This window comes from Zasmidium cellare, assembly GCF_010093935.1.
Source record: "Zasmidium cellare ATCC 36951 unplaced genomic scaffold M409scaffold_15, whole genome shotgun sequence".
NCBI classification, from domain to species: domain Eukaryota; kingdom Fungi; phylum Ascomycota; class Dothideomycetes; order Mycosphaerellales; family Mycosphaerellaceae; genus Zasmidium; species Zasmidium cellare.
Window position 1 is genome coordinate 154,685 of NW_022986959.1, and position 25,367 is coordinate 180,051.

The 25,367-nt window shown below is 53.3% G+C and overlaps 12 protein-coding genes across 12 annotated transcripts; 5 read left to right on the forward strand and 7 right to left on the reverse strand.

Moving 5' to 3' along the window:
• Nucleotides 1-122: 122 nt before the first annotated feature.
• Nucleotides 123-1,028, forward strand: M409DRAFT_53984 (uncharacterized protein; the record flags this gene model as incomplete). The annotated part of the gene is made up of 3 exons (XM_033812546.1): nt 123-229; nt 609-788; nt 902-1,028. 3 exons carry the CDS (start codon nt 123-125, stop codon nt 1,026-1,028), a joined length of 414 nt encoding a protein of 137 aa, XP_033668269.1.
• Nucleotides 1,029-3,664: 2,636 nt separating this feature from the next.
• Nucleotides 3,665-4,946, reverse strand: M409DRAFT_22192 (uncharacterized protein; the record flags this gene model as incomplete). Its single annotated transcript, XM_033806225.1, has 4 exons — nt 3,665-4,045; nt 4,099-4,152; nt 4,703-4,853; nt 4,903-4,946. 4 exons carry the CDS (start codon nt 4,944-4,946, stop codon nt 3,665-3,667), a joined length of 630 nt encoding a protein of 209 aa, XP_033668270.1.
• Nucleotides 4,947-5,454: 508 nt separating this feature from the next.
• On the forward strand, nt 5,455-6,109 carry M409DRAFT_53986 (uncharacterized protein; the record flags this gene model as incomplete). Its single annotated transcript, XM_033812547.1, has 3 exons — nt 5,455-5,497; nt 5,663-6,046; nt 6,102-6,109. The coding sequence occupies 3 exons, from the start codon at nt 5,455-5,457 to the stop codon at nt 6,107-6,109; spliced, it is 435 nt and encodes a 144-aa protein (XP_033668271.1).
• A 773-nt stretch (nt 6,110-6,882) lies between these two features.
• Nucleotides 6,883-7,966, reverse strand: M409DRAFT_53987 (uncharacterized protein; the record flags this gene model as incomplete). Its single annotated transcript, XM_033812548.1, has 2 exons — nt 6,883-7,571; nt 7,753-7,966. 2 exons carry the CDS (start codon nt 7,964-7,966, stop codon nt 6,883-6,885), a joined length of 903 nt encoding a protein of 300 aa, XP_033668272.1.
• A 3,522-nt stretch (nt 7,967-11,488) lies between these two features.
• On the reverse strand, nt 11,489-12,581 carry M409DRAFT_22194 (uncharacterized protein; the record flags this gene model as incomplete). The annotated part of the gene is made up of 2 exons (XM_033806226.1): nt 11,489-11,789; nt 12,571-12,581. The coding sequence occupies 2 exons, from the start codon at nt 12,579-12,581 to the stop codon at nt 11,489-11,491; spliced, it is 312 nt and encodes a 103-aa protein (XP_033668273.1).
• Nucleotides 12,582-12,788: 207 nt separating this feature from the next.
• M409DRAFT_22195 (uncharacterized protein) lies at nt 12,789-13,559 on the forward strand (the record flags this gene model as incomplete). The annotated part of the gene is made up of 1 exon (XM_033806227.1): nt 12,789-13,559. The coding sequence occupies one exon, from the start codon at nt 12,789-12,791 to the stop codon at nt 13,557-13,559; it is 771 nt and encodes a 256-aa protein (XP_033668274.1).
• A 480-nt stretch (nt 13,560-14,039) lies between these two features.
• On the forward strand, nt 14,040-15,185 carry M409DRAFT_22196 (uncharacterized protein; the record flags this gene model as incomplete). Its single annotated transcript, XM_033806228.1, has 1 exon — nt 14,040-15,185. One exon carries the CDS (start codon nt 14,040-14,042, stop codon nt 15,183-15,185), a length of 1,146 nt encoding a protein of 381 aa, XP_033668275.1.
• Nucleotides 15,186-15,409: 224 nt separating this feature from the next.
• On the reverse strand, nt 15,410-17,521 carry M409DRAFT_22197 (uncharacterized protein; the record flags this gene model as incomplete). Its single annotated transcript, XM_033806229.1, has 1 exon — nt 15,410-17,521. One exon carries the CDS (start codon nt 17,519-17,521, stop codon nt 15,410-15,412), a length of 2,112 nt encoding a protein of 703 aa, XP_033668276.1.
• Nucleotides 17,522-17,790: 269 nt separating this feature from the next.
• M409DRAFT_53992 (uncharacterized protein) lies at nt 17,791-19,150 on the forward strand (the record flags this gene model as incomplete). The annotated part of the gene is made up of 2 exons (XM_033812549.1): nt 17,791-18,172; nt 18,363-19,150. The coding sequence occupies 2 exons, from the start codon at nt 17,791-17,793 to the stop codon at nt 19,148-19,150; spliced, it is 1,170 nt and encodes a 389-aa protein (XP_033668277.1).
• Nucleotides 19,151-20,258: 1,108 nt separating this feature from the next.
• Nucleotides 20,259-21,470, reverse strand: M409DRAFT_22200 (uncharacterized protein; the record flags this gene model as incomplete). The annotated part of the gene is made up of 2 exons (XM_033806230.1): nt 20,259-21,071; nt 21,126-21,470. 2 exons carry the CDS (start codon nt 21,468-21,470, stop codon nt 20,259-20,261), a joined length of 1,158 nt encoding a protein of 385 aa, XP_033668278.1.
• Nucleotides 21,471-22,176: 706 nt separating this feature from the next.
• Nucleotides 22,177-23,158, reverse strand: M409DRAFT_22201 (uncharacterized protein; the record flags this gene model as incomplete). The annotated part of the gene is made up of 2 exons (XM_033806231.1): nt 22,177-22,427; nt 22,645-23,158. The coding sequence occupies 2 exons, from the start codon at nt 23,156-23,158 to the stop codon at nt 22,177-22,179; spliced, it is 765 nt and encodes a 254-aa protein (XP_033668279.1).
• A 788-nt stretch (nt 23,159-23,946) lies between these two features.
• M409DRAFT_22202 (uncharacterized protein) lies at nt 23,947-25,242 on the reverse strand (the record flags this gene model as incomplete). The annotated part of the gene is made up of 1 exon (XM_033806232.1): nt 23,947-25,242. The coding sequence occupies one exon, from the start codon at nt 25,240-25,242 to the stop codon at nt 23,947-23,949; it is 1,296 nt and encodes a 431-aa protein (XP_033668280.1).
• Between the last annotated feature and the right edge of the window lie 125 nt (nt 25,243-25,367).

The following is a 25,367-nucleotide window of genomic DNA, read 5'->3' on the forward strand; positions in this document are numbered from 1 at the left end:
CCCGGGGACCTGCTCCGACTTCTCCGACCCCCGCCGGTGGCCCTGAGTCCCTGAGAAGCAAGCATCGCCTTCTAGCACCTTCTGCCGCCGTCAGAAACGCGTCATAGGTGAGCTCTCTCATCATGCCACGCGTTCTTTACAGTCTAGGCGGGCACGGGCCACCCCGCCAAAACATAAATACTTTCGAAATCCCCTCCAACTTCCTCTTCTTTCCTCTCCAGTCCAAGTGGTAAGCAACATCCCCATCCCCTACCTCCCCATCCATCATCCATCGTCATGTACTGACTTTCTCATAGCAAGGGCATACGCATACCAGTGAAGATTCGTCTGAGGTTGTGTTATTGCTGATTGAAAACTATCGATCGACCGCTCTTGTTGGCTTGCGGGTCGGCAAGGAATTTTTGGCACCTTCCAAAGCTTTTTTTTCATCATGTAGTTGCTGTTGCAGATGCCTGAAGAAGAATCAAATTGCCTGTCATTAATCGTCTCACCGTTTCCATCGTCTTCGTCGTCTTCAAGTTTGCCGTGATTTGGTTGCTGCCGCCTGATAAGGATGATATCTCCTCGAAGCCACGTAGAGGTAGCAGATTGCACCCGTGTTAATATAGTGCCAAAACGCCTCGCTGTCGCGTCTCTCACCAACACCGAGACAGGCGCCAGTGTTCGCCTTTGAGTGCTCTCATTGCTGGGAAAGAGAGAGGACCGCATTTGACGACGTTGCTCGCCTTTGCCAGCGCCCAAAGTCGAGCCACTCTTTGTTATCCCTGTCGCCGCGCCCTTCTCCAAAGGTAAGTAGTCAGCGACGTGCCGTTTGATTCTCCGACTGCACGACGCGCGAGCGTATGTGTACGAGCCGACGTGCTGTTCCCTGTCTTCGGAATACTAAAGTGCTTACTTACAGCACCCAGACGAGCGCGTACCGCCACGACGAAGGTCCTGGTGTCTTTGCGTACGAACGCCTATCCACAAACACATCCGCCCTCACGATCTCGATCCCTCCCGCCGTCGCAATATCATATGCCAGCTAACTCGATAGACGCACCACGATGACAAGAGTATGCACAGAAGAAGGAGACATGTCTACAAGAAAGACAATCGATGAAGTCTGAAAGAGCAGAGACCAGGATCGACAAAAGACTACATGTTATTCCCAAATCTTCTCCTACGAGTCTTTATATTCATGATGCACATTGACTCGACAATCAAGACAGGGCGCAGAACAGACACGCACCAGCTACTGGTTTGAGGACACACCGAACATCATAGCGTACATCCATCGTTTCTCGCGAATTCGTGGGAAGCGGAGCACAAAGTCTTGGCATCCGCAAACGCGAGCTGGGCGGCGACGACACCACAACGGTGTCGGTGAAAGAACATTGTAGACGTAGAAGCCTCGCATGAAATCAATGAGATGGTGCGCAGGGTATTGTATGACGATGGCTGGACTTCTGGCGGCGGCAAACGTCGACGAGGGGAAGAGATCAGGTTTGGCATTCGGCGTCTTTTGGAGGCTCCCCTACATTGAACAGAAGCAGTGCCATAGAGCCCACAGACGAGGCGTCAGCTATGACACGACAGCATACACAAGCAATGCGGGGAGTCGTCTGCGCCCCATGATCGCCACGAGTCTCCCGGAAGCTCGAGCAGGCGACGTAGAACGGCAGCCAACGCGGATGACAATGAAAGATCAGGATCAATACATGCCAGGTCGCTACCGAAGGGTATCTCAAGAGACGGATGGCATGATTCCGATGTGGTGATGGACACGTCTATGGCTGGCAGAAACAATACTGTTGTAGATCCTCCATCTGGCAGAGCAGCATTGTTCGCAGCCCGGGACTGGTGAGCAGATGGAAGAGCTGGCTTGAATCACGGAAAAGCATGGCATCGGGGAAGGAGTAAGCAGTACAGGCACGACTACTGGACACGCACAGCTCGTACTCGAATACAGCTCATCCTGGCACACCAACCCCAGCATGCCGCTGGGACCTGCAGAGGGCGTGATAAATCATCCCAAATGTGCCTTCCCACATCCGTGAATGCAGTTCCTGATCTCCATATCCTTACGTGGCGAGAGAAAACAGTGTACAGCCCATGGCGCCCTGCCAGGGGGCGACACATCCAACTGCAGGCACTGCGGCACGCCAAAGAATACTGGCATCGACCAATACTGAGAGATCCTTACCGCCGCCGCAACAGTCCGTCCGAACCGCCGTTCAGGTCCACCGACAAGTTAGTGATGGGCCTGAGCAGTCCACTCGCTCGACACGAGATCCATCAATCGCCCTCTCACGGGAGCTCTTCGACTGGCGCGGCCCCTTCTGCGAAGAGCAACAAGATCATGGACACCTCGACTAGAATATAGGAACAATACCGAGAAGCAACACACATAACCAGAAGGCTATATCACCCAGCCAACCGAGTACCTTCCCATACTTTGCACAGCACCATATCAAAGGGCCTGAATAGGTTTTTAAAGACCCCAAGGGACACATAGAACGTGACAGTAGAGAAAACATCAAGACCCAGAATCCGAAATCGGACAGAGCACGGAGGAGGAGGCATTCAACGTTGGACGCGTCGCCCTCTTTCTGCGCTCCCCTCGTCATTGCGTTCATTCCTGGGCCTTCTGGTCCCTGCTTCCTGATCAATCAGGACTATCTCTTCGTCGACCTTGGCCGGTATGGACTTTTTCGTGGCTGAGTCAGGGTCTCTTCCAGTCAGGACCGCTGCACCGTCATTGCTCTCAAGTAGATCTGCCCTCCATGGAATCCTGTGACCGGTCCAGCCTCACACTTCCAAAGACGTAACATTCCCGGAGCACGCAATCGTTAGAACAACGGCGATGACAGTCTTGTATTCTTCAGAACTCTCATTCAGGCCGGATACAAACTTGACCATTCTCATCCAACAGGTATGCCTCGACAGCACTAGTCCACTGCGTCTGGAAAATCAAGCAGGGTCTGTATTCAGTTCACCAGGGCTCCTTGTCGGGACAGGCCTCGTTCGCAAGCAGAGAGAATAAACATCCAAAGCTATGTTGATGAGTTGCAGGAGAATCGGTCCAGACACCGTTGGCGCCCTCGACCGGAGACCCCAGAGCAACTGTTCTGAAGACCTTTGGGATTCGCAGGACAGCAGGAGTCGAGTTCAAGCTAACACAATACTGCTGTGTCCCATCCAACCAATGTCGAGCCACTGACAAGTAGAGTTTCGAGTTGCCCCTGAATGTGAAGGGGTATGCTCTGCGACCATCCACTAAGCATCTTTTCAACATCTCTTGCTTCAGGGGAAAAGCACTCTTCGAGGACGGATTCTAGAATTGACCTCTTCGATGAAAGGGGCTCTTTTAGGAATAAGGAAGTGGAACAAAGAGATGTCTTTCGGACCGAGGACATCTGCTGTTCCCGATCTTGAGAGGAGATGACCGAACAAAGAAGAACGATACTTGATGCGTCAGTTACCCGGTGCTATTGTGATTACTACCTCGCTTTTTACCCTTTTCTACTTTTACTTAGCGTTGGGGTGAGAAAGAACATGTCCTGGTCCACATTCGCGATCCAGTACTTCGCATCTTCGCCTCTTTTCCTGCTATACACACCCGCTTGTTCTCTGATCTCCAGCCCTCAGTCCTAGCCTCTGCATACACCCACAGCAATCCAGCTCAATCCACTTCTCCCTGATGCTTCGTGATAGCATCTTCTTCGACGTATGCCTGGATGGCACTGCCCCATGCGTCGCCACCGAAGATCTCCTCGGCCAGCGCCTTTACCAGATCGGCGGACGTGTAGTCGTCCACCAGCTCAAAGTAGTCCCAGGCTTGTAGCATGCAGCGCAAGGCCTGCTGGTTGGTGCTGTTGGGAATCTCGGCAGTAGTGGTAGTGGTAGTGGTGGAGGTGGTGTTGTTGGCGCGCATGAGGGGGGTGATGTCGAAGATGCGCTTCATGGCGGCCTCGACCTTGCGAACGAAGACGCTTTCCTCAGACTCGAGGAGGGTTTTGCGAGCGCGAGTCAAGCACTCTCTGGCGCGGCGCTTGTTCTCGTCCTTGGGAGTTGTTACGCCTATGCGAAGTGCTGAATCTGTGCGCGAGGACTTACCATCTTGCTGATATCGTTGAGCGTTTGAATGGAAAAGGCGGGAGTGATGTATGGCTGCTAGGGGGGTAAGCATAGCTCAGTGGAGAAGATGGTGGTGGACGCACATAGGAGGTGGGCAACAATCCTTCTCTGGTGCTGGCGGCGTGAGTAGCAGCAAGTGCTATTATTGTTGCTGTTGTTGTTGAAAAGGAAGAGAGCTGTTTTGACAAGAAGGGCGGTAGTTGTAGGTCGAGGCGAAGTGGTGCAGATCGGTTGCATTCAGATGCAGTCTATTCACCTGGCACAATTCAAACAAACGCGCATGCTTCTTGCTTCTGAACTGCGAGAACCGGGTCAATCCGAAGAGCCGACAAAAGCCTCTTGTTCTCTCAAGCAGACGGCCCGAGAAGATGTTTTGGTCTTTTCAGATGCTCTTCATGGGGCAAAGTGGCAGTGGTATACCTACTACCCATAATTTCCCATGCTCGTCTTAGTATCTTCTTTCACATCTTCGCAGAGCCCAGCACCAAAGATCATCCGCCCAAGCGCCTCCAAACTTGATCGCCAGCAAGCGCTAAAAGCTCGTACGCAGTGAGCACGTCCAAGCAGGCGGCGGTGGTCACACTCTGCTGTTACCTGCTCGTGGAAAAGACGCTCTCCTCAACGTGGGCTCAATGGAGAGCAACAGGGTCTTGCAACTCATCAGATCGATTTGGTGCCGCTCTCGCCTCTCAACGGTATCCTGGAGACCTAGGACTATCGTCCAGTAGCCTGGACTGTCGTTCGTTAGTGGAGATCATCCTACGAGTAGCGAGAGGCACGTACAAGCTGAATGCTGGGAGCTCGAAATGCGGGAGTCCAGACTTCATTTAGTTGATGTTCTTGCTGTGGGGGATGATGTTGAGTGGGAGTTTTGACTACCCCCATCCGTACCCTCTTTTATCGTCCAGTCCACAACTCACGTCACGAGGTGATGTATATACAGGGCCACAAGAACAATATATGTACGCCTCCAAACGAAAACAAGAAAGGAGTCGACATCGCAGCTGGAAAAGAGGAACAAGTGCACAGAAGAGGAGGTTCTCACAGCAACCTTATAGCCTCCTCATCTATGCACCGGCAACTTTGTTTCAACGCAGGAGGAATTGCCGGTGCTTAACTTGAACGAGACACGTGTCCGCGTCTCGCTACAAAACCATCAAGAACACCAAGAGTGGAAAACAGAGACAACAAGTTGCACAAAGCAGTCTTCCCAAAACCCTGGACCATGGATCTTCAGCAAGCGGCAGCTTCTTGGCTGAGCGGATGACCATTCGTTGTGAGCGATAAAGCGACGGTCAACCGCCGGTCTCCGTTGACACATTCCACAGACCTGGTATGGCAACGTACCGAAACCAGAAGGCTTTCGATGGAACCCACCGTGAGCATATCCAAAGGACTTGATGTCCTCATCGACGTCGAAAACAGCATCTTAGCAATCGCATGCCAACCCAATATGCCCTTGCCGGATGCTAATACTTCGTGGCTCAGCTTCTAATTAGAATCTTGTAACAAACTATTATGAGCAAACGCTCACCTATTGCAGTTGTGTCCAACGTCTGGCCAGGTCGATGGTTACGTAAACCCAATCCGAGGAACGTAGGACGTTTCGCATTTGACAGCCTAGTCGAATTCCAATCCCCGTCCCTCGCCAAAGCGGGCTCCAACCTTCGCACTTATCTCCCACCGCATACCCGGCACCTATCCAACACATCTGCAAAGACTTATACAAGAAACACGCCCGCTTCTCCATCCTTTCTCAAAGTCCACACCGCCGCAGTGCCACCGAGCCCATCCCATGTTCCCGAAATTCCGCCGCCGCCGCCTCAAACCACGACCCACAAGGCAAACTCTTCAAGATCAACCGTCTTATACCAATACATCTTTCCCTCCTTCATCAATGCAACCAATCAGAGTCCGTCGTGGTCTAGTGAGCAATTCGCCATCACCGTTCTATAGCCTTAGTTGCTAACAATTCGTTGCAGGTGGCTAGGATTTGCCGCTCTCATAGATGAGCGATTCGTCGATAAGGCGCCGGCAAGGCCCGGGGTGAGTACAACATACATACGGAGAGACATGTTCAGAGTTCTGACAAAATGAACAGTTCAATTCCCGGCGACGGAAGATTGTCATTCTTTTTATTCATTTCTGGATCTTCTTCCTTTTGGCTTTCATTTTGCCTTGCCGGTACTCAATACCAGGACTCCAAACGATGTTGAAGACCGTGTAATTACAAAATATTGTTGTAGATGGTCGAAGGTCGGCTACCCAGCTCCTTCCATTTGACCTAGTGAAGTATTTTGGGAGCGAGGTTCCTTCATCACCGTAGTGACACAACATTCTTGGACAGAACGTTGTATAGTTTGGTCACTCCCACTTCGATGAACTCTGTTCAATCCAGTGGTTGAATCGATACAACACTTCATTCATTTCCTGAACGTCGGCCAAGGATGTGTGAGCTGAGGAGCACACTCGTGTAGTTCGAAAAGATGTGGCCATTGGGGAACTCTTCACAGCCAAGCGGGACTGAGGGAGTACGAGAGTTGGCGATTGTAACTGGAGTGAGTCTTGATTCATTACCACATTGCATGACATAAGAAACGTCTAGTCGTACATAGCATTCATGAAATCATCAGCAACGCCCATCAGTCATCCGTCTCTCGTCAAGTCGTCGCCCATTCTTCGTGGTATCCAGCATATTCCCACGCATTATCATCCTCATTGTTCGTTATCGCATCCATTCTAGTTGTGTTATGGCTTTTCGATCTACTTCGAGATCGGCCTCGGCGGAGGATAGAAGCTCTTCCTCACAGCCCGTCGCAATGGCACAGCCTTTGCGACTTGAACTTCCTCCACAGTATCAATCGAAAGTCCAGAGTCCCGCCTCTTCTGCTTGAATATCTCGGAGATGTCGAGTCTCTCCGCATTCAAGTCAAAGCTTCGTCGTTCTTCAGCACTCCGCTGACTCTCCATCGAGAAGCGCTTGTCGACTTCAGCCAGCTTGACGGCCACTTCGGATGGAAGGCTCTTGTAACCATCCATCGCGGGATCGTATTGGGGAAAGAAGCGCGCAAGGCGATGTTGAGCCTTCAGGTCGTCGTCGCTCCATTCATTGCTCTGTCTCTTGCGGAAGGCTGGGTGGATGGCCTCCGATGGCGACATGCTGTCCGCTGACGGTCGAGAGGTCGACATTGCCGACCCATTGGCGATTTCGCCGCCCGATGGCAACGGCATTGGCGCAGAGTTGACAAGTCCCGTCAGCAAGGCGTGGTAGATTCGTACAAGAGCCTTGCGAGCTGGCTGGATGACGACGCTGCGAACGGACTTCTTGGAGCGAATTGAACAGTCGGACTTTTGCTCAACCGGTATATGGGCGCAGGCGACGGAGTAATTGGTATTCATGATGGGGCCGCTGATAGTGGCCGTACTGTGCTTGAAGGATGAGGAACGGAAGACTGCAGGAAGCGTCTCACCTCAGCTTCATGTACCTGCATATTCTCACAGTTGGTCCGCCTTCTCATCCAGGCACGATTCCGTACTTGCCGACAGATCATCCGGCGCAGCCGTGACGTAGGTATGCCCATGTGGTCGCAACGATCCAGGCGTCGATCGCAACGAATGGCATGCCGGACGTACGGCAGTTGGAAGTTTGTGGCAGGCATCGTCCCGGTAGATCGGTGTTGTTTGGGACTAAATTTGGGCAGCGTTCCGCATCTGGCATGACAGGCTGGGGTGGGTCCAGGATGCCAGCCGCGCTCAACCTTATTTTGACCTCGTGCATCCTGTTTTCGCCCAACTCCGCTTCGTCCGTGCCGTTTCTTTTGGAGAGCGATGTTTCGTGCTCAGCCATTTTGACATCGAAAGCGTCCTGGTTTCGGTCAGCTCTGCAAGGCGTTTTGATGTCTTTGAAGTTGGTAGGAAGGCATTGTAGGTGCCATGCTTTCTTCTCTTCAAGCCTCCAACGAAACCTTTCGCATTCGTCACGCCGGAAGCCACCTCGGACAATGCCAACGTTGCTCTCGACGGGCCAACGGTGGGGCTTGATAAAATTGAGTATTCGTTGCGACGTCGGTGTATAGCAGCAGCAACAACAGCAGCTGGGATTCAGCGAACTCGAAAAATTTCACATGATCGCCACGAACCAACACACTCCTGTGCCGTGCGTTTCAGAAGAGTTTTTGCTGTGTCTGACCTCTCCTCTCCACTCTGCGTGGCAGTCTTGTCTTGGCCAATTCACATAATCAAGTCCAAGGTCTTCGAGATCGTCCTGATTATCCTGGGGGGGGGTTTCCGGGCCTAAACCTACAGTTTATGTTGACGGATGGCAATGAGTCCATGAGGTACGTCCGGGAGACATGAAGAAGTCTAGCCTGCTGAAACTACGTTTCGTGGTTATCGGCTGGACGATCAACATTCTTCCCTCATAATGTTGCCCTGCTTATTCCTTTCGCTAGTCTCATCCTATCCAATGCCTTTGGGGTGATGGGATTATATGTTGCAGACCGAAGGGTAACTAGTTAGTAGGTGTCGCTGTCCCGTCGAAGAGTCAGGTCGACCTCCAATCCTCCCCAACGGAGATGCGAAACTCAGAGGCTCTGCAGTGCATCTGTTTGCTTCATTTCCGACGACAGATAATTTGTTGCTCGCGCAGACTGGTTTTCAGGACCTTTGGGCCTGCAGTGCCGTCAATACAGAGTCTCTGAGGCTTGGAAACGTTCCAGCACGCCCGCCCGCTGCAAGACCCTGACGCCACAATCTCACACTCTTCCCCTACGCCACTCCTGGACAACTACATCACCGTCGCCTCACAGTAGCCCTCAGAACGTGTGCTGCCTGAAGACTGCGTCTGCCTGAGGCCACCACGCTAGGCTCGCACGTGACACCCTCCGGGCTTAAATATTTTCTCGATCTCCTTCCAACAACCTTTCCTTTCTTCTCCAGGTAGGAGGCGGCGGCGTGACCGGCGGCTCCTGGCGATTAGTTGGGTGGGGTGGCTCCTGAATCACCTTCACCTGTCTGTTGATCGGTTAAAGGCCTTCGGGCCCGTACCATCACTGGCAATGGCACTTCAACCTCGACTGTAATTTTTGATATCCCCCATTCTTTTTCATCAGTATGATCCAGCCTTCGCTGGCATCTGGAGAAGAAGCTCCTTGTATTGGATTGTAGTGATTGTGTTTGACTTGTTCTGTCGCGTGGTCTTTGGTGATGTTGAGATGTTGAGATGTTGTGACGTTGTGATGTGCTGACGTGTTGATGCTATGATGTGGTGGTGTGGTGATGTTGTGGCCGTGTGACGGAGCGATGGTATGTGAGGGCGGACGTGTCGCTGATACGGTGTGGAAGGATGTGATGGCAATGTCGTGAGATGGATACCAGTGGCGGCAGGTATGTTGGCAATGGGAACGTCTTTCTTGTGGTTCATAGCACGTTATGATGTCCTTACGGCCCCTCTTATGGTTTGTCAGTCGCTGGGGTATGGCGAACGTACGGCCTGGCAGCCCGCGTTTGCATGGAGCAAAACGCGACCGGCGAGGGGCTGTCGGACGGCAGTTAGATGAGAAGACCTCATTGCTCTTTATATAATCTCGGTGCGATCTCATATCAGATTGGAAGGCTGTTTGGTCGCTCGAGTCCGCTCTTCATCTTCCACGGTATCAACGCAGTCTGCCTGAGAAGACGCCAAACGAGGAACACTCTACAGGGCCGGTGATGGCACCGCTTTTCCCACGAAGATGCTAGCGACCCACTCAGAAGCTTCATCATCCGGCCTATCACAACTGAGAACAGGATCGAAAATCAGGCGAATCGTGGCAGACTTCTCGCGGTAGATATTGGAGAGTTGCTTGGCTCGAGCAGGTACCTTAATATTTCGCCGCCATGGACGAAGTCGCAGAAGCTCGTTGAGACGTCAACGACAGGGTGGAGCTTCAGGAGCGAGTTCTTGTACGGAAGCTCCCAAATTGACTGGCACCAGTGCTGACAACTAGCAGACCAGTAGATTCGTCTTCACCAACTTGCAACGTATCACCGCTAACCCCCGACACAACATCAACTCTGACATACGATCACGATCCGCGCAAAGTTTCACGCTTCAAGCCGGCCACGAAACACTGCCTGCCAGGACGTGATCAAGTGAGACAAAATGAAGGCGGCAAGTGGCCTTGGCATGGAAAACGAGAAGAAACGCAAGATCCGCGAGGCAGCCGAGGCAGCGAATGTAGACAAGTCGAAGTCTCCAAAAATATGTGGAATACACAGTAGCTGAAAGAAATTGCAAGTCAACGGCAGCACTGTTCAGCCGGAGGGCAGTAAGATATCTCGAAAATGGGTGAAAACGGTTCGGGAATACCTCTCGGGAATGTCACACGAGACTCGGCGATCAAAATGCTAGGAAAAGGTGAAGATGAGGTTCTGGCGAAAAAAGATGTGAAAACACAATCCCCGGCCAAGATATGCATTTTCGTGAGATCAGATCACGAGCAAGCTCCTCACACCTTCCATTTCATCAACTTCCTCATGGTCGGCAAGGGAGCGGAGCAGCCAAAGGCGAGACCATCATGAAGCTGCGGAGGCGATGAACTCCATACGGACAGCCTATTTGCTCGCTCCATGCCCTTTTCTGCTACCGCGGAGACCTCCGACCTCGTTTCCGCCCACCGACGGTCAATGCTGGAGCTCCTCGTTAGTTCAGTCGAAGTACACGAGCAGCCCGCACAAGCAGGCCTCGGCACTGTCCACTCAGGCCGCGAAGTTCGCATCTTTGCTTCATTAGCCTACCGAATGTAGCTTAAAATTACATCCACAGCTCAAGACAGGGAAGGACGTTGAAGCACAGGAATTAGAGGACCTCATTCTCCAACCGTGTTGCACCGTGGCCAGTTTGTCTCTGCTCGAGCCTTACGCTGGGTAATAGGATTGCAGTGCAGGCTATTTGGTTGTTTCCCAAGACGCAGAAGCTTTTTGAGTGCGTCAGTGGCCTGGCTCGAGAACTGGCTTGTAGTCGTGACTGGCACCTGGCGTGAGCGACCAATGGAGGCGTACTTGACGACTGAACCGGAACAGGAAATTCAAATCATCACCCGACTTGGGCAATCGCACACTCACAGTGAGAGTACATGAGTCAAGAGAAGAGAGAAGATTCTGTTCATCCACATTCGTTTTCTCATTGCTTATATACATCCAACCCCAAGGATCCACAGCAAAGGAGACAACACCAGAAAAGAGATATCTTGTACATGCCGCGTACGAACCATGCCTTGCCCTCCGCGAAAGGGCACAAAAAAGACAACAGTCCCCGCATAAAGCATCCCATCAAGCCGCAGGCGCCAGCTCAACGTCTCTTGTCATTGCCAGTCGAGGTCGCAGTCGCTTAGTTGCTGAACTGGATGGCGCACACGCCACCGGTCACGGGGGAAGCACGCTGGACGGTGCAGACACCGCCGGTAACTGGGGAGGCACGCTGGAGGACGCACACGCCGCCGGTGACAGGGCTGGCGCGTTGGATGGTGCACACACCGCCGGTGACGGGCGAGGCACGCTGGATGGCGCAGACACCTCCGGTGACTGGGGAGGCCCGCTGGATAAGGCACACGCCACCGGTGACGGGGCTGGCACGCTCGTTGATTGGGGAGATCATCTTGATTGAGTGGGTTGGTGCTGGTGCGTAAAGCCTGAGGAGGAGGGTTAGTGGGTTTGGTTTGGGAGTTTGGTGGTTGTGATGGCGTACTTAGCGAGTGTCTTGAGATCTGTTGGATTGAAGCGGGGTGAGGAGAGAGGAGGTGTTGATGGTGGTTGAGTTGAAGGTTTATGTATGTTGGGTTGTGGTGTGTTCGGTGCCGACAGGGCTCTGGAATATCTCTCTTGGCTTTGATACTGACCGCAAGAAAGGGCTCGTGGCGATCGTTGGTGACGAATCAGCTCCTTCGACTGGCCAAGACTCCACGTGTGCTTAGTATTGTACTCTATGATAGACCGCCCAGACCGGCCTCGTGGCTCGGTGCCAGTCGTCTTGATATTGTACTTCGAGACAAAGAAATCTCCCTGACACTGACCATGAACACTTGTGAGGGTGACCATTTCTTCTCAGCACTCTTTGCCTGGTGGAGATTAGACCTAGGTGATTCTTTCAGAGGCTGGGAAGGGCGTTGAGATACAAGGCGTCCACCAATAAGCCGTGAAAGCCAGATCTTCCAGAATGTAGGCCCTCCAAGGACACGCATTGCCTGGTCACGATGTACGTTCATGCTTCACATGCGTTCGGCAGGCCCGTTGTCCTTGATATTGGGTCAAAGGTCAATGGCGATCAATACACGCTATCCCCGTGGCTCCTAGCCTGTCCATGGTATCCATGATCGCATCTGGGGGCGGGAATCTTGTTTGACCCTGGGGATTTCTCTTCTTGGGTAAGGTATTCTCTTATCGAGACAGCGCCTGTAGCTGGTAGATACTCACAGGTGCTTCATGTGAGGATTGACGATCGTAGCTGTCCCGAACATGAGCCGATATGGCCGCCACGTTGACCCTCACGTCCGCGTCGCTCAAACGCTGGACAGCTTCACATACGCCCACAACCTCTTGCTTTCTCCAGTTCTCGAGAGCCTTCCCTGGGATCAGCCTCTTCTTCGAACCCATTCTCCGTCCCTTGGTCGCGGGGAGCGACCGAAGTTATCATGGCGAATGCGGCTTGGGAGGTAGAGTGGGCGGCGGCAATTCACGCAGAACAGCAGCGCCTCGGGAGCGAGTATCGCCAGCTCAAGCGGAGGGAGTTTGAAGACAAATTCATCATCATGGACAACGCGATCGTACGCCTCGCGCGTCAACCACATCTGGGAGTCGCGTCGAGAAGCCAGGCACTGCGCGAGGTGAAGGAGACGGGTGACTGGTATCGGTCTGCGCAAGCACACATCAAGTCCCTAATATACGAAGATTACAAGCACGAGGTTAGCGAGGAGCACCCTGAAATGCGGCAAGTCGCGCGGGACCGAGTCAGGTGTAGAGTTCACGCCGTGCTCCTCACAGAGCTCATCAGCCAGCGACGCGACGGCGACGACGAGGGAGCAGATCCACATCGAGCAGCAGAAGACCTCGGTTGGACGGACAGCCTAGTGGGACGATTTCTCCACATTTTCTTCCCAGCAACACGCTTGGCCATGGTGGCCACAGCAGCTACAGCAGACCAGTCCAGCAAGCTGGAACGACAAGTTCTGGGGAACCAGTGTCCTGTTTGCTGGGGTCCCTACCAGCAGCTTACGCGCTTGGGGGCTTGCGGTCACCTGTTCTGCTTTAGCTGCATCATGCAATCGCTGTGCTCGAATATGTCGTGCCCAGTGTGTCGGGACCAAGTACATTTGTTAGACGTGGAGACTTTAGATATCGAGTGGGTCAGGGAGGACAACGGCGATGAAGTGGAGGATGACGAGGAGATGATAGATGGAGCATGAGAGGTGATGGACAGGAGGGAAGATGAGATTTGGAGATACAGTGGACCGGGAACATTCCCCTCGGCAATACGAACGACCATAGGTCTAGTATACGGCACGGCACATCAGCCTGGGACACATCCTTGGAGGTAGATGATACTGCCATCCCTAATCATTGCCTTTAATGCACAAGCGGGCAGCTGAGACATGGTTTTCGGTAACTTGCTGACTTCTCGCTTTTTCCCTTTCAAGAAGTTCCTAATACCTCCTTTATCCAACTTGTCACCTCAAAAAGATCATTGCTGCTGCAATCATATCGCACAGCACTCCTTTCCCATCAAACGGTACTTTAGATTTCGTAACCCCTTCATTTTCGCCCTACTTTTTCCAGCTTCATCGTCTTGGACCCCGTCTCTCATTGAATGGTACCGCTTTTCATTGTGGTTCTACATCAACCATGCATCATATAAGCTCGTATGTCCTCTCGCCTATATACACATAATGCCCCAAGCACGAGTTCAGTTCAACACAGCAAGCCCAGACTGGTGGCTGCCGCGAATTATGACGTCAAGCGCGCTTTGGGAAATCTACTCTCTTCTCAACTTCGCTCCCAGAATTTCGGATGCAACACCCACTCGTCCACCCAAACCCGCACCTCGATTTTTCAGAGGCCTCACCAACCCTCGACCAATAAACTCCGTTTACACGCCCTGGATGTCTTCGTCAAACTGTGGTCGCGTTCCCGCCTGCTCAGGCAGTGCACCATCCAACGCCCCCACGAACACCGCCTCTGCCAATCGAGCCGACGACGAAACTGTTTCACCTGCACCATATTCGTCGTCGCATACCGGCTCAGCAGATCAAGACGAGTCTGCTGACGCGGTCCTTTCTCGCCAACTTGCCCAGCTCGATTTGCAGAGCTCCACCAACCACACCGCCGAGGTCTCAGGGGTGCAGAGATGGAAGGACTTCGTGGCCGCAGCTTCGAACGAGTGCTCAGAAAGTGAGGCCTCTGCTGCTGAGCCTCACACATCTGGCGCACCGATTGCACCTCATCGGCGGCGCCAACACGCCGATGAAGAACCCTCGACTCCAGCTTCTTGTTACCACTCCGACCCTATGCGCTCCACCTCGACTCCACAGAGCGCAACTTCAGCGTCAGTGCCACAAACCGCTACAGGTGCAACATCCCCATCTCTTCAGGTCGAGCCATACGCCGCCATGTACGTCGGACCAGGTCGATACGAGTTCACATACATCTACGACCCAACTGCCTGCCTCTCCACACCTTCGCCCTCGGTCCCCGCACCAGACCTCAACGAGCACGGCACTGTCGCGGCCGCAACCGGTCTGGTCGCCCCTATTCGCACCGAGACCGTCTTTCTGAAGGACTTCCCTCGGGAAATCGTCAAGGAGAAGAGGACAGGAAGGACCGACGCCGCGCAAAAGCTGGACCAACTCATCGAAAACGAGTGCGCGGCTTGCTGGCTCGAGTACTCGGCGCCGGTGTCGACACGCTGTGGCCACATCTTCTGCTTGATCAATATCGTACCCTGGGTGGAGGCAAAGGGCTGGTGTCCAAAGTGCCGGAGGGCGCTGTGGAAGAGGGACCTGACAAACCTCGTGGTGGATAGGCGCGGGGTGTGAGGACGAAGCAGTGGATCTACAAGAGATCGAAGTCTGGGGAGGATTTTCTTTGTTATCAGGAGAGTTGTGCTGGTTCTGTCTTCGGGCATTGCTCCAATCTGGATTGCTGGGAGGTGCAGGGCGAGTGATAAACAAGGCGATTGGTTATGGAAGCATTGCTGTTGTCGAACACATAGTTGTCGTTTTCTGTTTGGCTTCGCGCGTAACATGCACAGCTATCTGTATCACTGAAAATTCGCACTGAAATCCATCGAATCAATATCGAACCAATCGTCAAGTGCCCAGGTCTCGAGACCCCTTGCTCTTCCAGGCGACATTATCAGACTCTCACATTGATCGCCTACTTTCAAGTGGTCGGTCCCTGGACTTTTCGGGCTTCCTAAAAGGCCCAACCCGGCCAATGTCTCCAAACATCGATCGACTGCTGCTCGCAGACCTTCTTCCTCGGTGGTGAGGCCATGCCCGATGTTTACCAGGGCCTGCGCGGCAAGAGCTGTCCAGAGCTGTCTCTGATCGCCGGTGAAACGAGTGACCCTAAGCTGTATCAACTCGATGGCCTTGTTGAGCAGACCTTGGACTTCGTTCTGTAGGAATGATCGAAGCAGGTGGTCACTGCTACCAATGCTGGTAAGACATACACGGACAACAGCCAATGCCGCCCGAATCTGGTGGCCAGCCAAGAACTCCAAGGTAGGGTCTCCAGCTTGCCAAAAGCTGTGACCGATTTCGACCATCGAGCTTGCGTGTTGGACGAGTGCTGTTCTGTGAAGACTACTCTCAAATGATGAGGTGCTGTGCTGCAGCTGGCGGTGATGGAGTGCAAGCAGGTACTGGCGAATCGTTAGCGTAGCAGCAGCTTCTGGCACGCTTTCGGAGCGTGAGCTTTTCGTTGTCAGGCCTTCCGCTTTTGTCTTTGCTTCTGAGAATGTGAGGGTGGCCGTAGTACTGTTCAGCCGTAGGAAAAGTTGATGCCGGATGCAGAAGCTGGCATGGAGAGTCGTCAGGGTCGGCTGGTCGTTTAACACTTTCTGAGAGTCTGCAGACCTCTCGGTATCTGTACCAGGTACAGGACTTCCAGCCACAACACCAACGTTGGGAGTTGGAAAGACAGTTGGCGGCATACCCTGCTCGAACGCTGCTTGAAGTTCGAACTCCAGAGCAGCCATCCAGATCTTTCTGCGCAGCTCTTTCTCCGAGCTCGGGAGATCTCGACCTCTCTGACTGTTCAGATACTTGGGCAAGCCAGCACACATGAAGGTTCGCAGCAGCTTTCCCGCATTGGCGTACGTCTGCTTGTACCTTCGAGCATTCAGCTGCTCGGCCCACAACAGCAAGCACTGTGCTTGAAACTCCTCGATGTTGTATCGTCTGCTGAGAGTCTCTTCGACGTAGAGTCGACAAGCTGTGATGATGGTTGTCGCGCGGTCTCGATAGCACGTTCTTTCATCAACAGGCTGTACCGCTGACGTCGACTGCAGGCACATGGCTATGGAGATTACCAGAAGCATGACCACAGTCGAGTATCCATTCTGGGCGGGCTCTTCGTTCCACATGGCGGTATACCTTTCTTCAAATGTCGATCGATCGAGGATGTTGTAGATTCCACCTAGCCTTGCAAAGTAGATCTTCACAAGATTGTCTGCTTCCTCTTTTGGAGGCAGGTAGGTCCTCAGGTCTGCGTCTTTGGGAAGGTGTCGAGTTTGATGGAGTTGATAGCTCTCGATCTCGGCCTTGTGCATGTTGAGGCGAAGCTGTCCCATGACTGCATACTCTCTGAAAGCTTCCTTCGTAAGATCTTGCAGGCCAGGGATACTGTCGACCATAGAACCGACACATGTACTATCAGAGGCATCCTTCCAGGCCTGCTGCTTTGATCGCTGCTCCAGTGGCAGCGCCGTGGATTCTGGAGTGGCGAGATGGACGGCCGGTATGCTTGTCATGAAACAATTTGAAGAGGTCGGGAGATCGACGTGATTGAAGTGCATCGACTGAGACGACATGCCATCAACTTCACCCAGTCCCTTCGCGATGCCATCGAAAGAGATGCTGTCTTGTCCGAGCACGTTCTGGCTCTGTACCACCAAAGTGCTACTGACACCTGGTGGTTCGACTGCCCGATTTTTCATGCTCACTTCGTCCTGGGGCGGAGAATGCTCTTCGTTATGCAAGTACTGACACTTCTCAGGCTTCTTCGATTTCGAACAGCGTCCGCATACTGGTGTGACTCGATCGCAGTGCAGCCGCCGCCGCCGGCATTCCAGGCAGGACCAGATCTTTCGAAGTCGTTTCCGGCCGGCAGCCTTGGTCGCAGAATGCGTGTTTTGGACCAGATTCATTATCGATAGGATATTGCAAGTCGCACTCGAGAGAAGTCGTAGATACGAGGATGAAGACTAGCAAGTTTCGTATGTAAGAGCGCCTGCGAAGCTGTCAGCTCGGAGCTGAAGATCGCTTTAGCCGACGCAGGGTCTTGTATGTACGAGCTGTCGGTCAACAGCAATCCTCGAGTGTACTGGTGTCGTAAATACGAGACCTTGGCAGACATAAATAGGCAGAGCCTCATGCGAACAATGTGAGATCAAACACCCATCGTACTCGGGACCACATGGCATCTCAAGACTTCGAGAAAGACAACCACAGCGGCGACGAAGAAGTCGCAAACGCTGCCCAAGACCAGTCTTCAGAAGAACCTCCACAAGAGCCCATCTACGACAAAGGTACCACAGCCTGGCTGCATGTTCTCGGCTCCTTCTTCCTCGTCTTCAACACTTGGGGTATCTTGAATGCGTTCGGCGAATACCAGACATACTACGCCTCGTCCTTCCTCTCCCACGAATCCTCCTCCTCAATCTCCCTCATCGGCTCCCTCGAGACTTTCATCCTCCTCTTCACCAGCTGTCTCACTGGCCCGGTCTTCGACAAGGGACACTTGAGGTTGCTGGTCGTGGTGGGGACGTTCCTGATTGTGTTTGGACATACGATGTTGAGTCTGTGCAAAACGTATTGGCAGGTTGTGTTGGCGTAGGGTGTTACAATTGGGCTGGGCACGGGGTGTTTGTTTGTGCCTTGCGTGGCGATTCTGCCGCAGTACTTTCGAAAGAGGTTAGGTCTGGCATCTGGGTTGGCGATTGGAGGGTCGTCGGTTGGAGATATGTTGAGCCTGTTGTGGTGCTGCAGGTGGCAAGACACTGACGTCTTGCTGTCCAGGCATCATGTACCCAATCGCTCTCTACCGCCTCATCAATGAAGTGAGCTTCCCATGGGCTGTTCGCATTCTCGGCTTCATCGCTCTGGCCACTCTCCTCGTTCCTATATTCATCCTTCGAATGCGTACTTCACCAGCCAAAGCGCGCAGTCTGATTGACTGGACGGCTTTCCACGACTTCGACTACATCTTCCTCGTCTTCACTAGCTTTCTGGCGTACATGGGCCTCTTCGTCCTGCTTTTCTATCTGTCCTTCTACGCTGCAAACGCGAAGCTCACGGATACCTCGTTGGCATTCTATCTGGTGCCCATCTTCAACGCGGGGTCGTGCATTGGTCGTACGGTTCCGAACGCGTTGGCGGATAAGACTGGGCCGTTTGATATCATTGCACCTGGCGCGCTGATCGTTGGACTGCTCGAGTTCTGTATGATCGCAGCCAGCAATAGCAAGGGAATGATAGCCCTGGCAGTGATCTCTGGCATCTTCAGCGGCATTCTGATCGGTGTGCTGCCTTTGTGTTTCATCGCTCTGACGAATGATAAGTCGAAACTGGGAACGAGAATGGGCATGGGCTTTGCGTTCTTGGGGCTTGGTGTTCTTTGCGCCGGCCCTGGAGCTGGAGCAATACTCGGCGAGAACGAACCGCTGCATTGGCGGTCTGCTTGGATCTTTGGAGGAGTTGCTACCTGTTCCTCTGGCGTTGGCTTCTCCCTTCTACGATTCAAGAAGTGGGGAACAAGATCGATATTGAAGGCGTAGCATACAACTATATAGACGAGATATCAACCACAATGTGAGCTCCAGCCGCCTCCCTTAGAAGAGCGGACCGATGCCCCTCCATCTTGCCAGCGTCAAGCGCCGCACCGGCGGCCAACCCCGCGAGAACCCCCTTTCATCTATCTAACTGCCTAACGCCCAAAAGACAAAAAGAAAAACCACCTCTCCTCCAGCCGCCGAAGCAGCTCCTCTCTTCCCTCCTCGCTCAGCTGCACCCCGTTGACGAAGACTCTCTCCGCCGCGCGAATGCGCTCCAGCTGTGCGTAAGCGTGGCGGCGCCAAAACGCTTCGAGGATTTCTGACAGACGCGGTGCCGCCACACCTTGCGCGCCGACGCCAGTTGGTGGTGTTGATGGTGGTGGTGGAGGTGGTGGTGGTGGCGAAGACATTTTTGTTTTGTCTGTTGTTGAGAGAGAAAGGTTGAGAGAGCGTGGAGCGCGGTTTTGAAGGGGAGACTTGCAGTGAGACGCACGCATGTGAGTGAAGCTGAAGTGAGTGAAAGGCATGTGTGAGTGAGGTTTCGTTTAGTGAAGTGGAAGGCGGCAGCGTTTGCGTGAAGACGGCCTCGATATTGCTGTGAAGGAGAGCGTTTGGTACTTCACTTGAACTGTCTCTCTCCAGAGATGCTGCAACAACCACGAGATTGAACGTTGGAACGATAGATTTGGAACAGCTGAGTTGTTGGGGGGATAGAGCGGCGATATATCAATGGACTCTCACGGTTCGCCTGCAGGATGGGGGGCGATATTGGGAGGCTATGGGGCTATGAAGGCCACACAGGGCGAGCTGGCAGAGACAATCCCCCATCTGCAAACTCTCCATATTTCCAAAGACTGACATATAGACCATGCAAAAGGAGGGAAAGGAAGCTGATTTGAGACAGCTAATCTATTGGAGATAGCCGAGCAAAGATTTGGCTCTCTTCTCCAGCATGAGTTCTAGCTTGCCGGCAGGCAATCCCACATATCCTTGAAGTCCTCCCCGTTCTCCCATCAGTCAATACACTTCTCCTCCGCATTGAGTTCCACCCATACACAGCCCAGGTTCTTCTAGAGCATTTTGATGCACCCCTTCTCCTCACTTGGTCGGGTCAGGCATGTTGCGTGCAGGTTCCTGGTCGCTGACTTGCCTGTTCGTGCTCAGTCCCTTCATCCTCGACCGTGCGGTCTACGCGCGTCACATCAACTCGCCGCAAATCGACAAGATCGATAGCCTTTCGACACATTGGGCACGTCTCCTTCTCGTCAGCCCACGTAACGATGCACTCGAAGCAGAAGCTGTGGAAGCACGGGTCCTCTCCAGCAACATAGGTCGCGTCCTCGTAGGGGTCCAGGCACACCGAGCACTCGTTCCGCAACAGGTCATCGTAGAGGAGAGACACCTTGTCCGACTCGCAGATGATGACTTCGTTGAGGTTGATCGATTCTGGGGCTCTCATCATCTTGCGAAGGATGTCGAACATGGAGGCTGTCCAGTTGGACGGGTCGCGTGAGTTGGCTGGCTTCTTCTCGATCACGCGGAGCAGGACGAAGACATACTCGTCAATGGAGATCTGGAGATTGCTGGCGCCTTGGTTTTCCGGGTGTTCGGCGACCAGTTGCGATCTGACCCTGCCCTTGGGGCAGTTCCACAAGATATTCTTCTCCTCCTGAAGTCCATCCAGGCTGTTGATGTAGTTTTCGATGATGCCGTGTGCCCTGGTTACAAGCTCCTGGTTGCCACGAGGTTGGTCTGGGTCGACAGCGGCTACCATCTCTTGAACGTCCACCCAATAGTGCTCGAGGGTTTCCTTAAGCTTGGCTCTCCACTCCCCCACTTGGCCCAGCTCTCTCTCGTACTCGGCTGTGCTCTCTTGCAATCTCCGCTCCACCTCCTCGCGACGGTTCAGAGTCGTGATCATGCCCTCTGCTACGCGCATCAGTCGTCCCGTCTCCTTCCACTCCCCAGACTCCTAGACCTCCTTCTTATATGCCATCGGAAGCTCCTTCATGCAAGCTGTCAATTGCGGCATGGCGCCCTGGACCGAAGCGATGTTGCGGTGGTGGCGGTAGCAGAGAGCACGGAGGTGCTCGTGCACAGGTAGAGTGACTGGCCAGACTGTGGCCTCCTCGAATGCGGCTTCTGTCTGCTTGTAGAAGTCGGAGACATTGGCCAGGACCTCGCGCTTGATGATTTTGACGAGTCTTGAGGCGCGACTGTGATCTTCAGGCGAAGTGGCGGGAGGTGTACTGGGGGTTTTGGCGTGGCCGATTAGTGACCGTAACTTGCAGTAGTCGAAGACGTGACGCTGAGTCGAAGGCATGGCGAGAGTTGTTTCTGGCCGCAATGGTTTCGTTGGCGTGGTGGAGTTTGGGGGGAAAACGCGAGCGCCGCAATTGAGGAATTTGATTAAGAGGATCTGGACGGCGCTAGCGGGGCCTGAACGTGCCGGGCCTCTCGAGGCCTTGGGCCGGTACCTTCCTATTCAGGCGACACCAGAGCAAGGGTCTATATACACAATTTTCGGTAGAGTTTTCAGCAAGGTTATATAGAGAACTATACTAGGTGGTATCTCATTACTTGTACATGGCATGTGGTGGAGGATTGGCTCAAGCTGGGGTATGAATACAAGCTTAGTAAGCTTGCTCTATGATGAAACCTGGCATTGTCTCATTTGTTTGACAATTTATGTGCCGTTTTACTTCCTAGAATGCCTTCTGGACAATCCTACTCGGAGAGTCTTGAATGAATCTTACCGACTCTTACATGGGGTTTCCTCTTGAAAGTTGGCAGAGAGAGACAGGATGACCAAAAGAACGAGGACATGTATGATAGCACTGATGCAAGTAATACACGAGGTATACGACAAACGTCCTCCAGCTGCTCTGAACAATAACTCAGCTCTTCCTCCCAATGCATTATATCCTGTGCGTTCTCGCTCCATTCCAGGTCTCTCACCAAATCCATCACATCGTCAAGTCCACCAGGTGCTGCCTCACTGCTGTCCTTCAGTCGCGCGCGCCAGTTTTCTATCCCTCACTGGATTCCTCATCCGTCTGCTCGACCTCGACAGCCTCGCATGCAGGCTGGCCGTCCACACGCTCCACATCGAGCCGCTGCACTTTGTCCAACTCGGCCGGCTCACGACACATCGGGCAGTCACTATGCTCATCAACCCAGGAGACGAGGTCGTTGAAGCTGAAGATGTGATCACACCCGAGGGAGGCGGGATTCTCATACTCGACCAAGAAGATGGGGCACTCATTTCTTGACAGCTTTCCTAGACGAGGCTAGCTGCTTTGTCGTCGATTGGAGGAGGAGCAGTAGAGTCGATGACGATCTTCTTGGGCGCTTTGAGGATTTCGAGGAGTATTTCGAGACGGGAGGGAGTCCATACGGCCTGAAAATCCAGCGGGGTATTCGGGTTGAGAACCGAGTGTAGAAGAACAAAGAGGTGGTCTGTGATCTTCCACTCGAGTCTTTGATCTCGCGCATACCGGGTTCTTGATTGCCCTCCAACACCGGTCTCAATCTTCCATGCACCGACTGTCGCAAGACGGACAGTTCTGCCTCTCTCACTTCAAGCCCCTCGCTGAAGTTGTCGCGACCCTGGGTCACGATAGCAATGCGTTTATCGACAGCTGGAGTTGGATCTTCTTTGAATTTCGCCATCACCTCGAGCGTTTCTTGCCAGTAGCCATCCAGCGCCCCCTTACGTCGGACCTTCCAGCTCGCGACTTGCTGAAGGCCTTCCTCGTACGCTGGCCGACTCTCGCTCAACCTGTTCTCGACGCTGGTAGGGAAGTTGAGAGTGTTCACCATCCGATCTGCTTCAAGTACTAGGCACTTGGATTCCTGCCAGTCGTCTGACGCCGCGAGTTCTTGTTTGTACTCGATTGGCAGTAAGGACAACTTGTGAAGCAATTGGGGCAAGATAGCCTGCGCAAATGCGACATTGTTGGTGTGGTCATCGCGGACGGTCTGGAGATGCTGGTGGAATGGAGCAGGCATCGGCCAGGTTGTCGCCTCTGTCAGCGCTTCGAGGGAGTAGTCGCGAAACTCGGAGGCGGCGGCCACAAAGTCGCGCTGGAGTCATCCATGATTCTCGATGCCTCCCGGTGCGCTCTCGGTGTGGTGATGGACGGGACAGTAATGGCGGTGACTTGATGAAACAACTGGCTGAGCGGGCAGAAGTTGAATCTCGTCAGGTTGCGCGCATTCGCGCGATCTCGTCTCGACACCATTGCGACAGGTCTCGACAGTGGTGAAGTGGTCGGAGTGCTGTGTCTGCTGTTTGCGAGTGTTGAGAAGAAAGTGGAAGCCGAAATTTGAAGATGGAAGATTTGGCCGGCGCTAGCGTGCGCGCACGTGACCACGGCTACGCTCCTTCCTATCTGGGCGCCAGCACATCAGGGCACAGTATATATCCAGCTGGAGACCGAAAAAGAATGACGATATAGAAAGCATGATAGGTAGTATACATAAACTTTAGTTCACATACACTCCTTATAGGTCAGCCCACGTAGATATACACAGCCTGAGCGATTTGCTTGCCTGCGCGACATGGACTATCGAAAACCATCGTCTAATCTGCCAACTTCTGCGTTTCTTGTCTAATCATTATCGACAAAGCCGTTGGCACAGCCCATGTTGTTCTATGGAAAGCTTTCATTGTTCGAGTTGAGACAGCGTTGTTCTCCATCACGGCTTTGTGCACAACCTAACCTCCACAGCTGCCACCTTTGTTTGTTCGCGTGTTCCAATATCTGAATGCACGTATGTTGACGCCTCGGCCTCCATCACACCACGTCTGATATCTCTTCCACCACGTTGGTGCCAGGGGCCTTCGCGTGCTCGTCAGCATGCTCCGCGTCCTTCTTGACTGCTTCACCATCTTCGGTCTTCGAGTCGCCATCTCCTCCCTCAGCTCCCTTCAGGCCCACACGGTTGATCTTGTAAATCTTCAAGTCATGCAAGTCCGCAGGTCCACGGCACTTCGGACACTTCTTATACGCGTCGACACAAGGGACGATGCACTTGAAGCAGAAGAGATGATGACAGCGAACCAACTCCGTCGGCTCCTTGAACTCCAGCAGGCACACCGAACACTCGTTGTCCAGGAGCTGGGTTTGAAAGATGGTGGGCTCCTCGACGTTGGAGAGCTGAGCGACGTCCACAGTGATGTTGGTGGGCGACGACATCTGGTCTCGCAGTTCCTTGAAGTCTCGAGGTAGCCAAGTGACGTCGACGCCATCGTCTTCTTCCTCGCTCATCCAGTCTTCGTGGAACTCTTGGTCTTCCTCGTCGAACTCCTCGGGGAACCACTCCATACGGAGGTCGTAGAGCGCCTGTTCTATGTCCTCTTCCATGATCTTGATGCCGATGTACTCTGCATGGCACATCCACAAGTCGCTGAGGAACTGCTCTCCCACAACCGTCTCGATGACCGACTCCCTCTCTTTCAAGTGTCCGATGTCCTCGTCCCAGTCGTCCGAAAGTTGATTGACCTTCTCCTCGTCCAGCTCCTCATCATCCTCGTTGCTCTGGGCGTTTTCCAACTTCCTGTGCCACTGCTCTGCACTGCGTTGCCGAGCAACACGATGACCATCCACCAGGGTAGCATGCACTGGGTTCTCCGCTCGCGCACGCATGACTCGATACGGCAGGTTGAGTTCGTCAACAAGCATATTCGCCATCTGAATTTTGGCTTCTGCGTACTGGTAGTTGACGTGCTTGTCGACCAAGCGCTCCTTCGACTCGCCAGTGAGAGCTGCATCACAGAATGCCAGACGGACCGCGCACTTCTCGATGTTGCCGATCGCTTGGGTGTACTCATGCCAGATCTCATCGAGCGCTTCTTGCGACAAGGAGGGATTAGCAGAGCGCTCTCCGAGTGCGTGGGAGGCGGCCGTCTTGTATGAAATGATGCTGTTGTAGAAGGTATCCCCCAGCTCTTGTGCAATCTGCTCCTCGTTGTGTGGTCCGGGGTTGGCGTCCTGGATGCTGTCCAGGTCTGCTTGATGATGTTCTGTCATCTCGAGGTCGAGCCGCCGAAACTCCTGCTCAACAAGAGGAGCTGCGGTGTCGGAAGACATGTTGGTATTCTGGTGCAGTCGCTGTGTTTAGGGATGATATGGGTCTTGATTGACGTGTGTGTGTAGGGAGTGTAGGCGGATATGTGGGTGTGTTAGGGCGGGTGCAAGTGAGAATATGAAGTCGG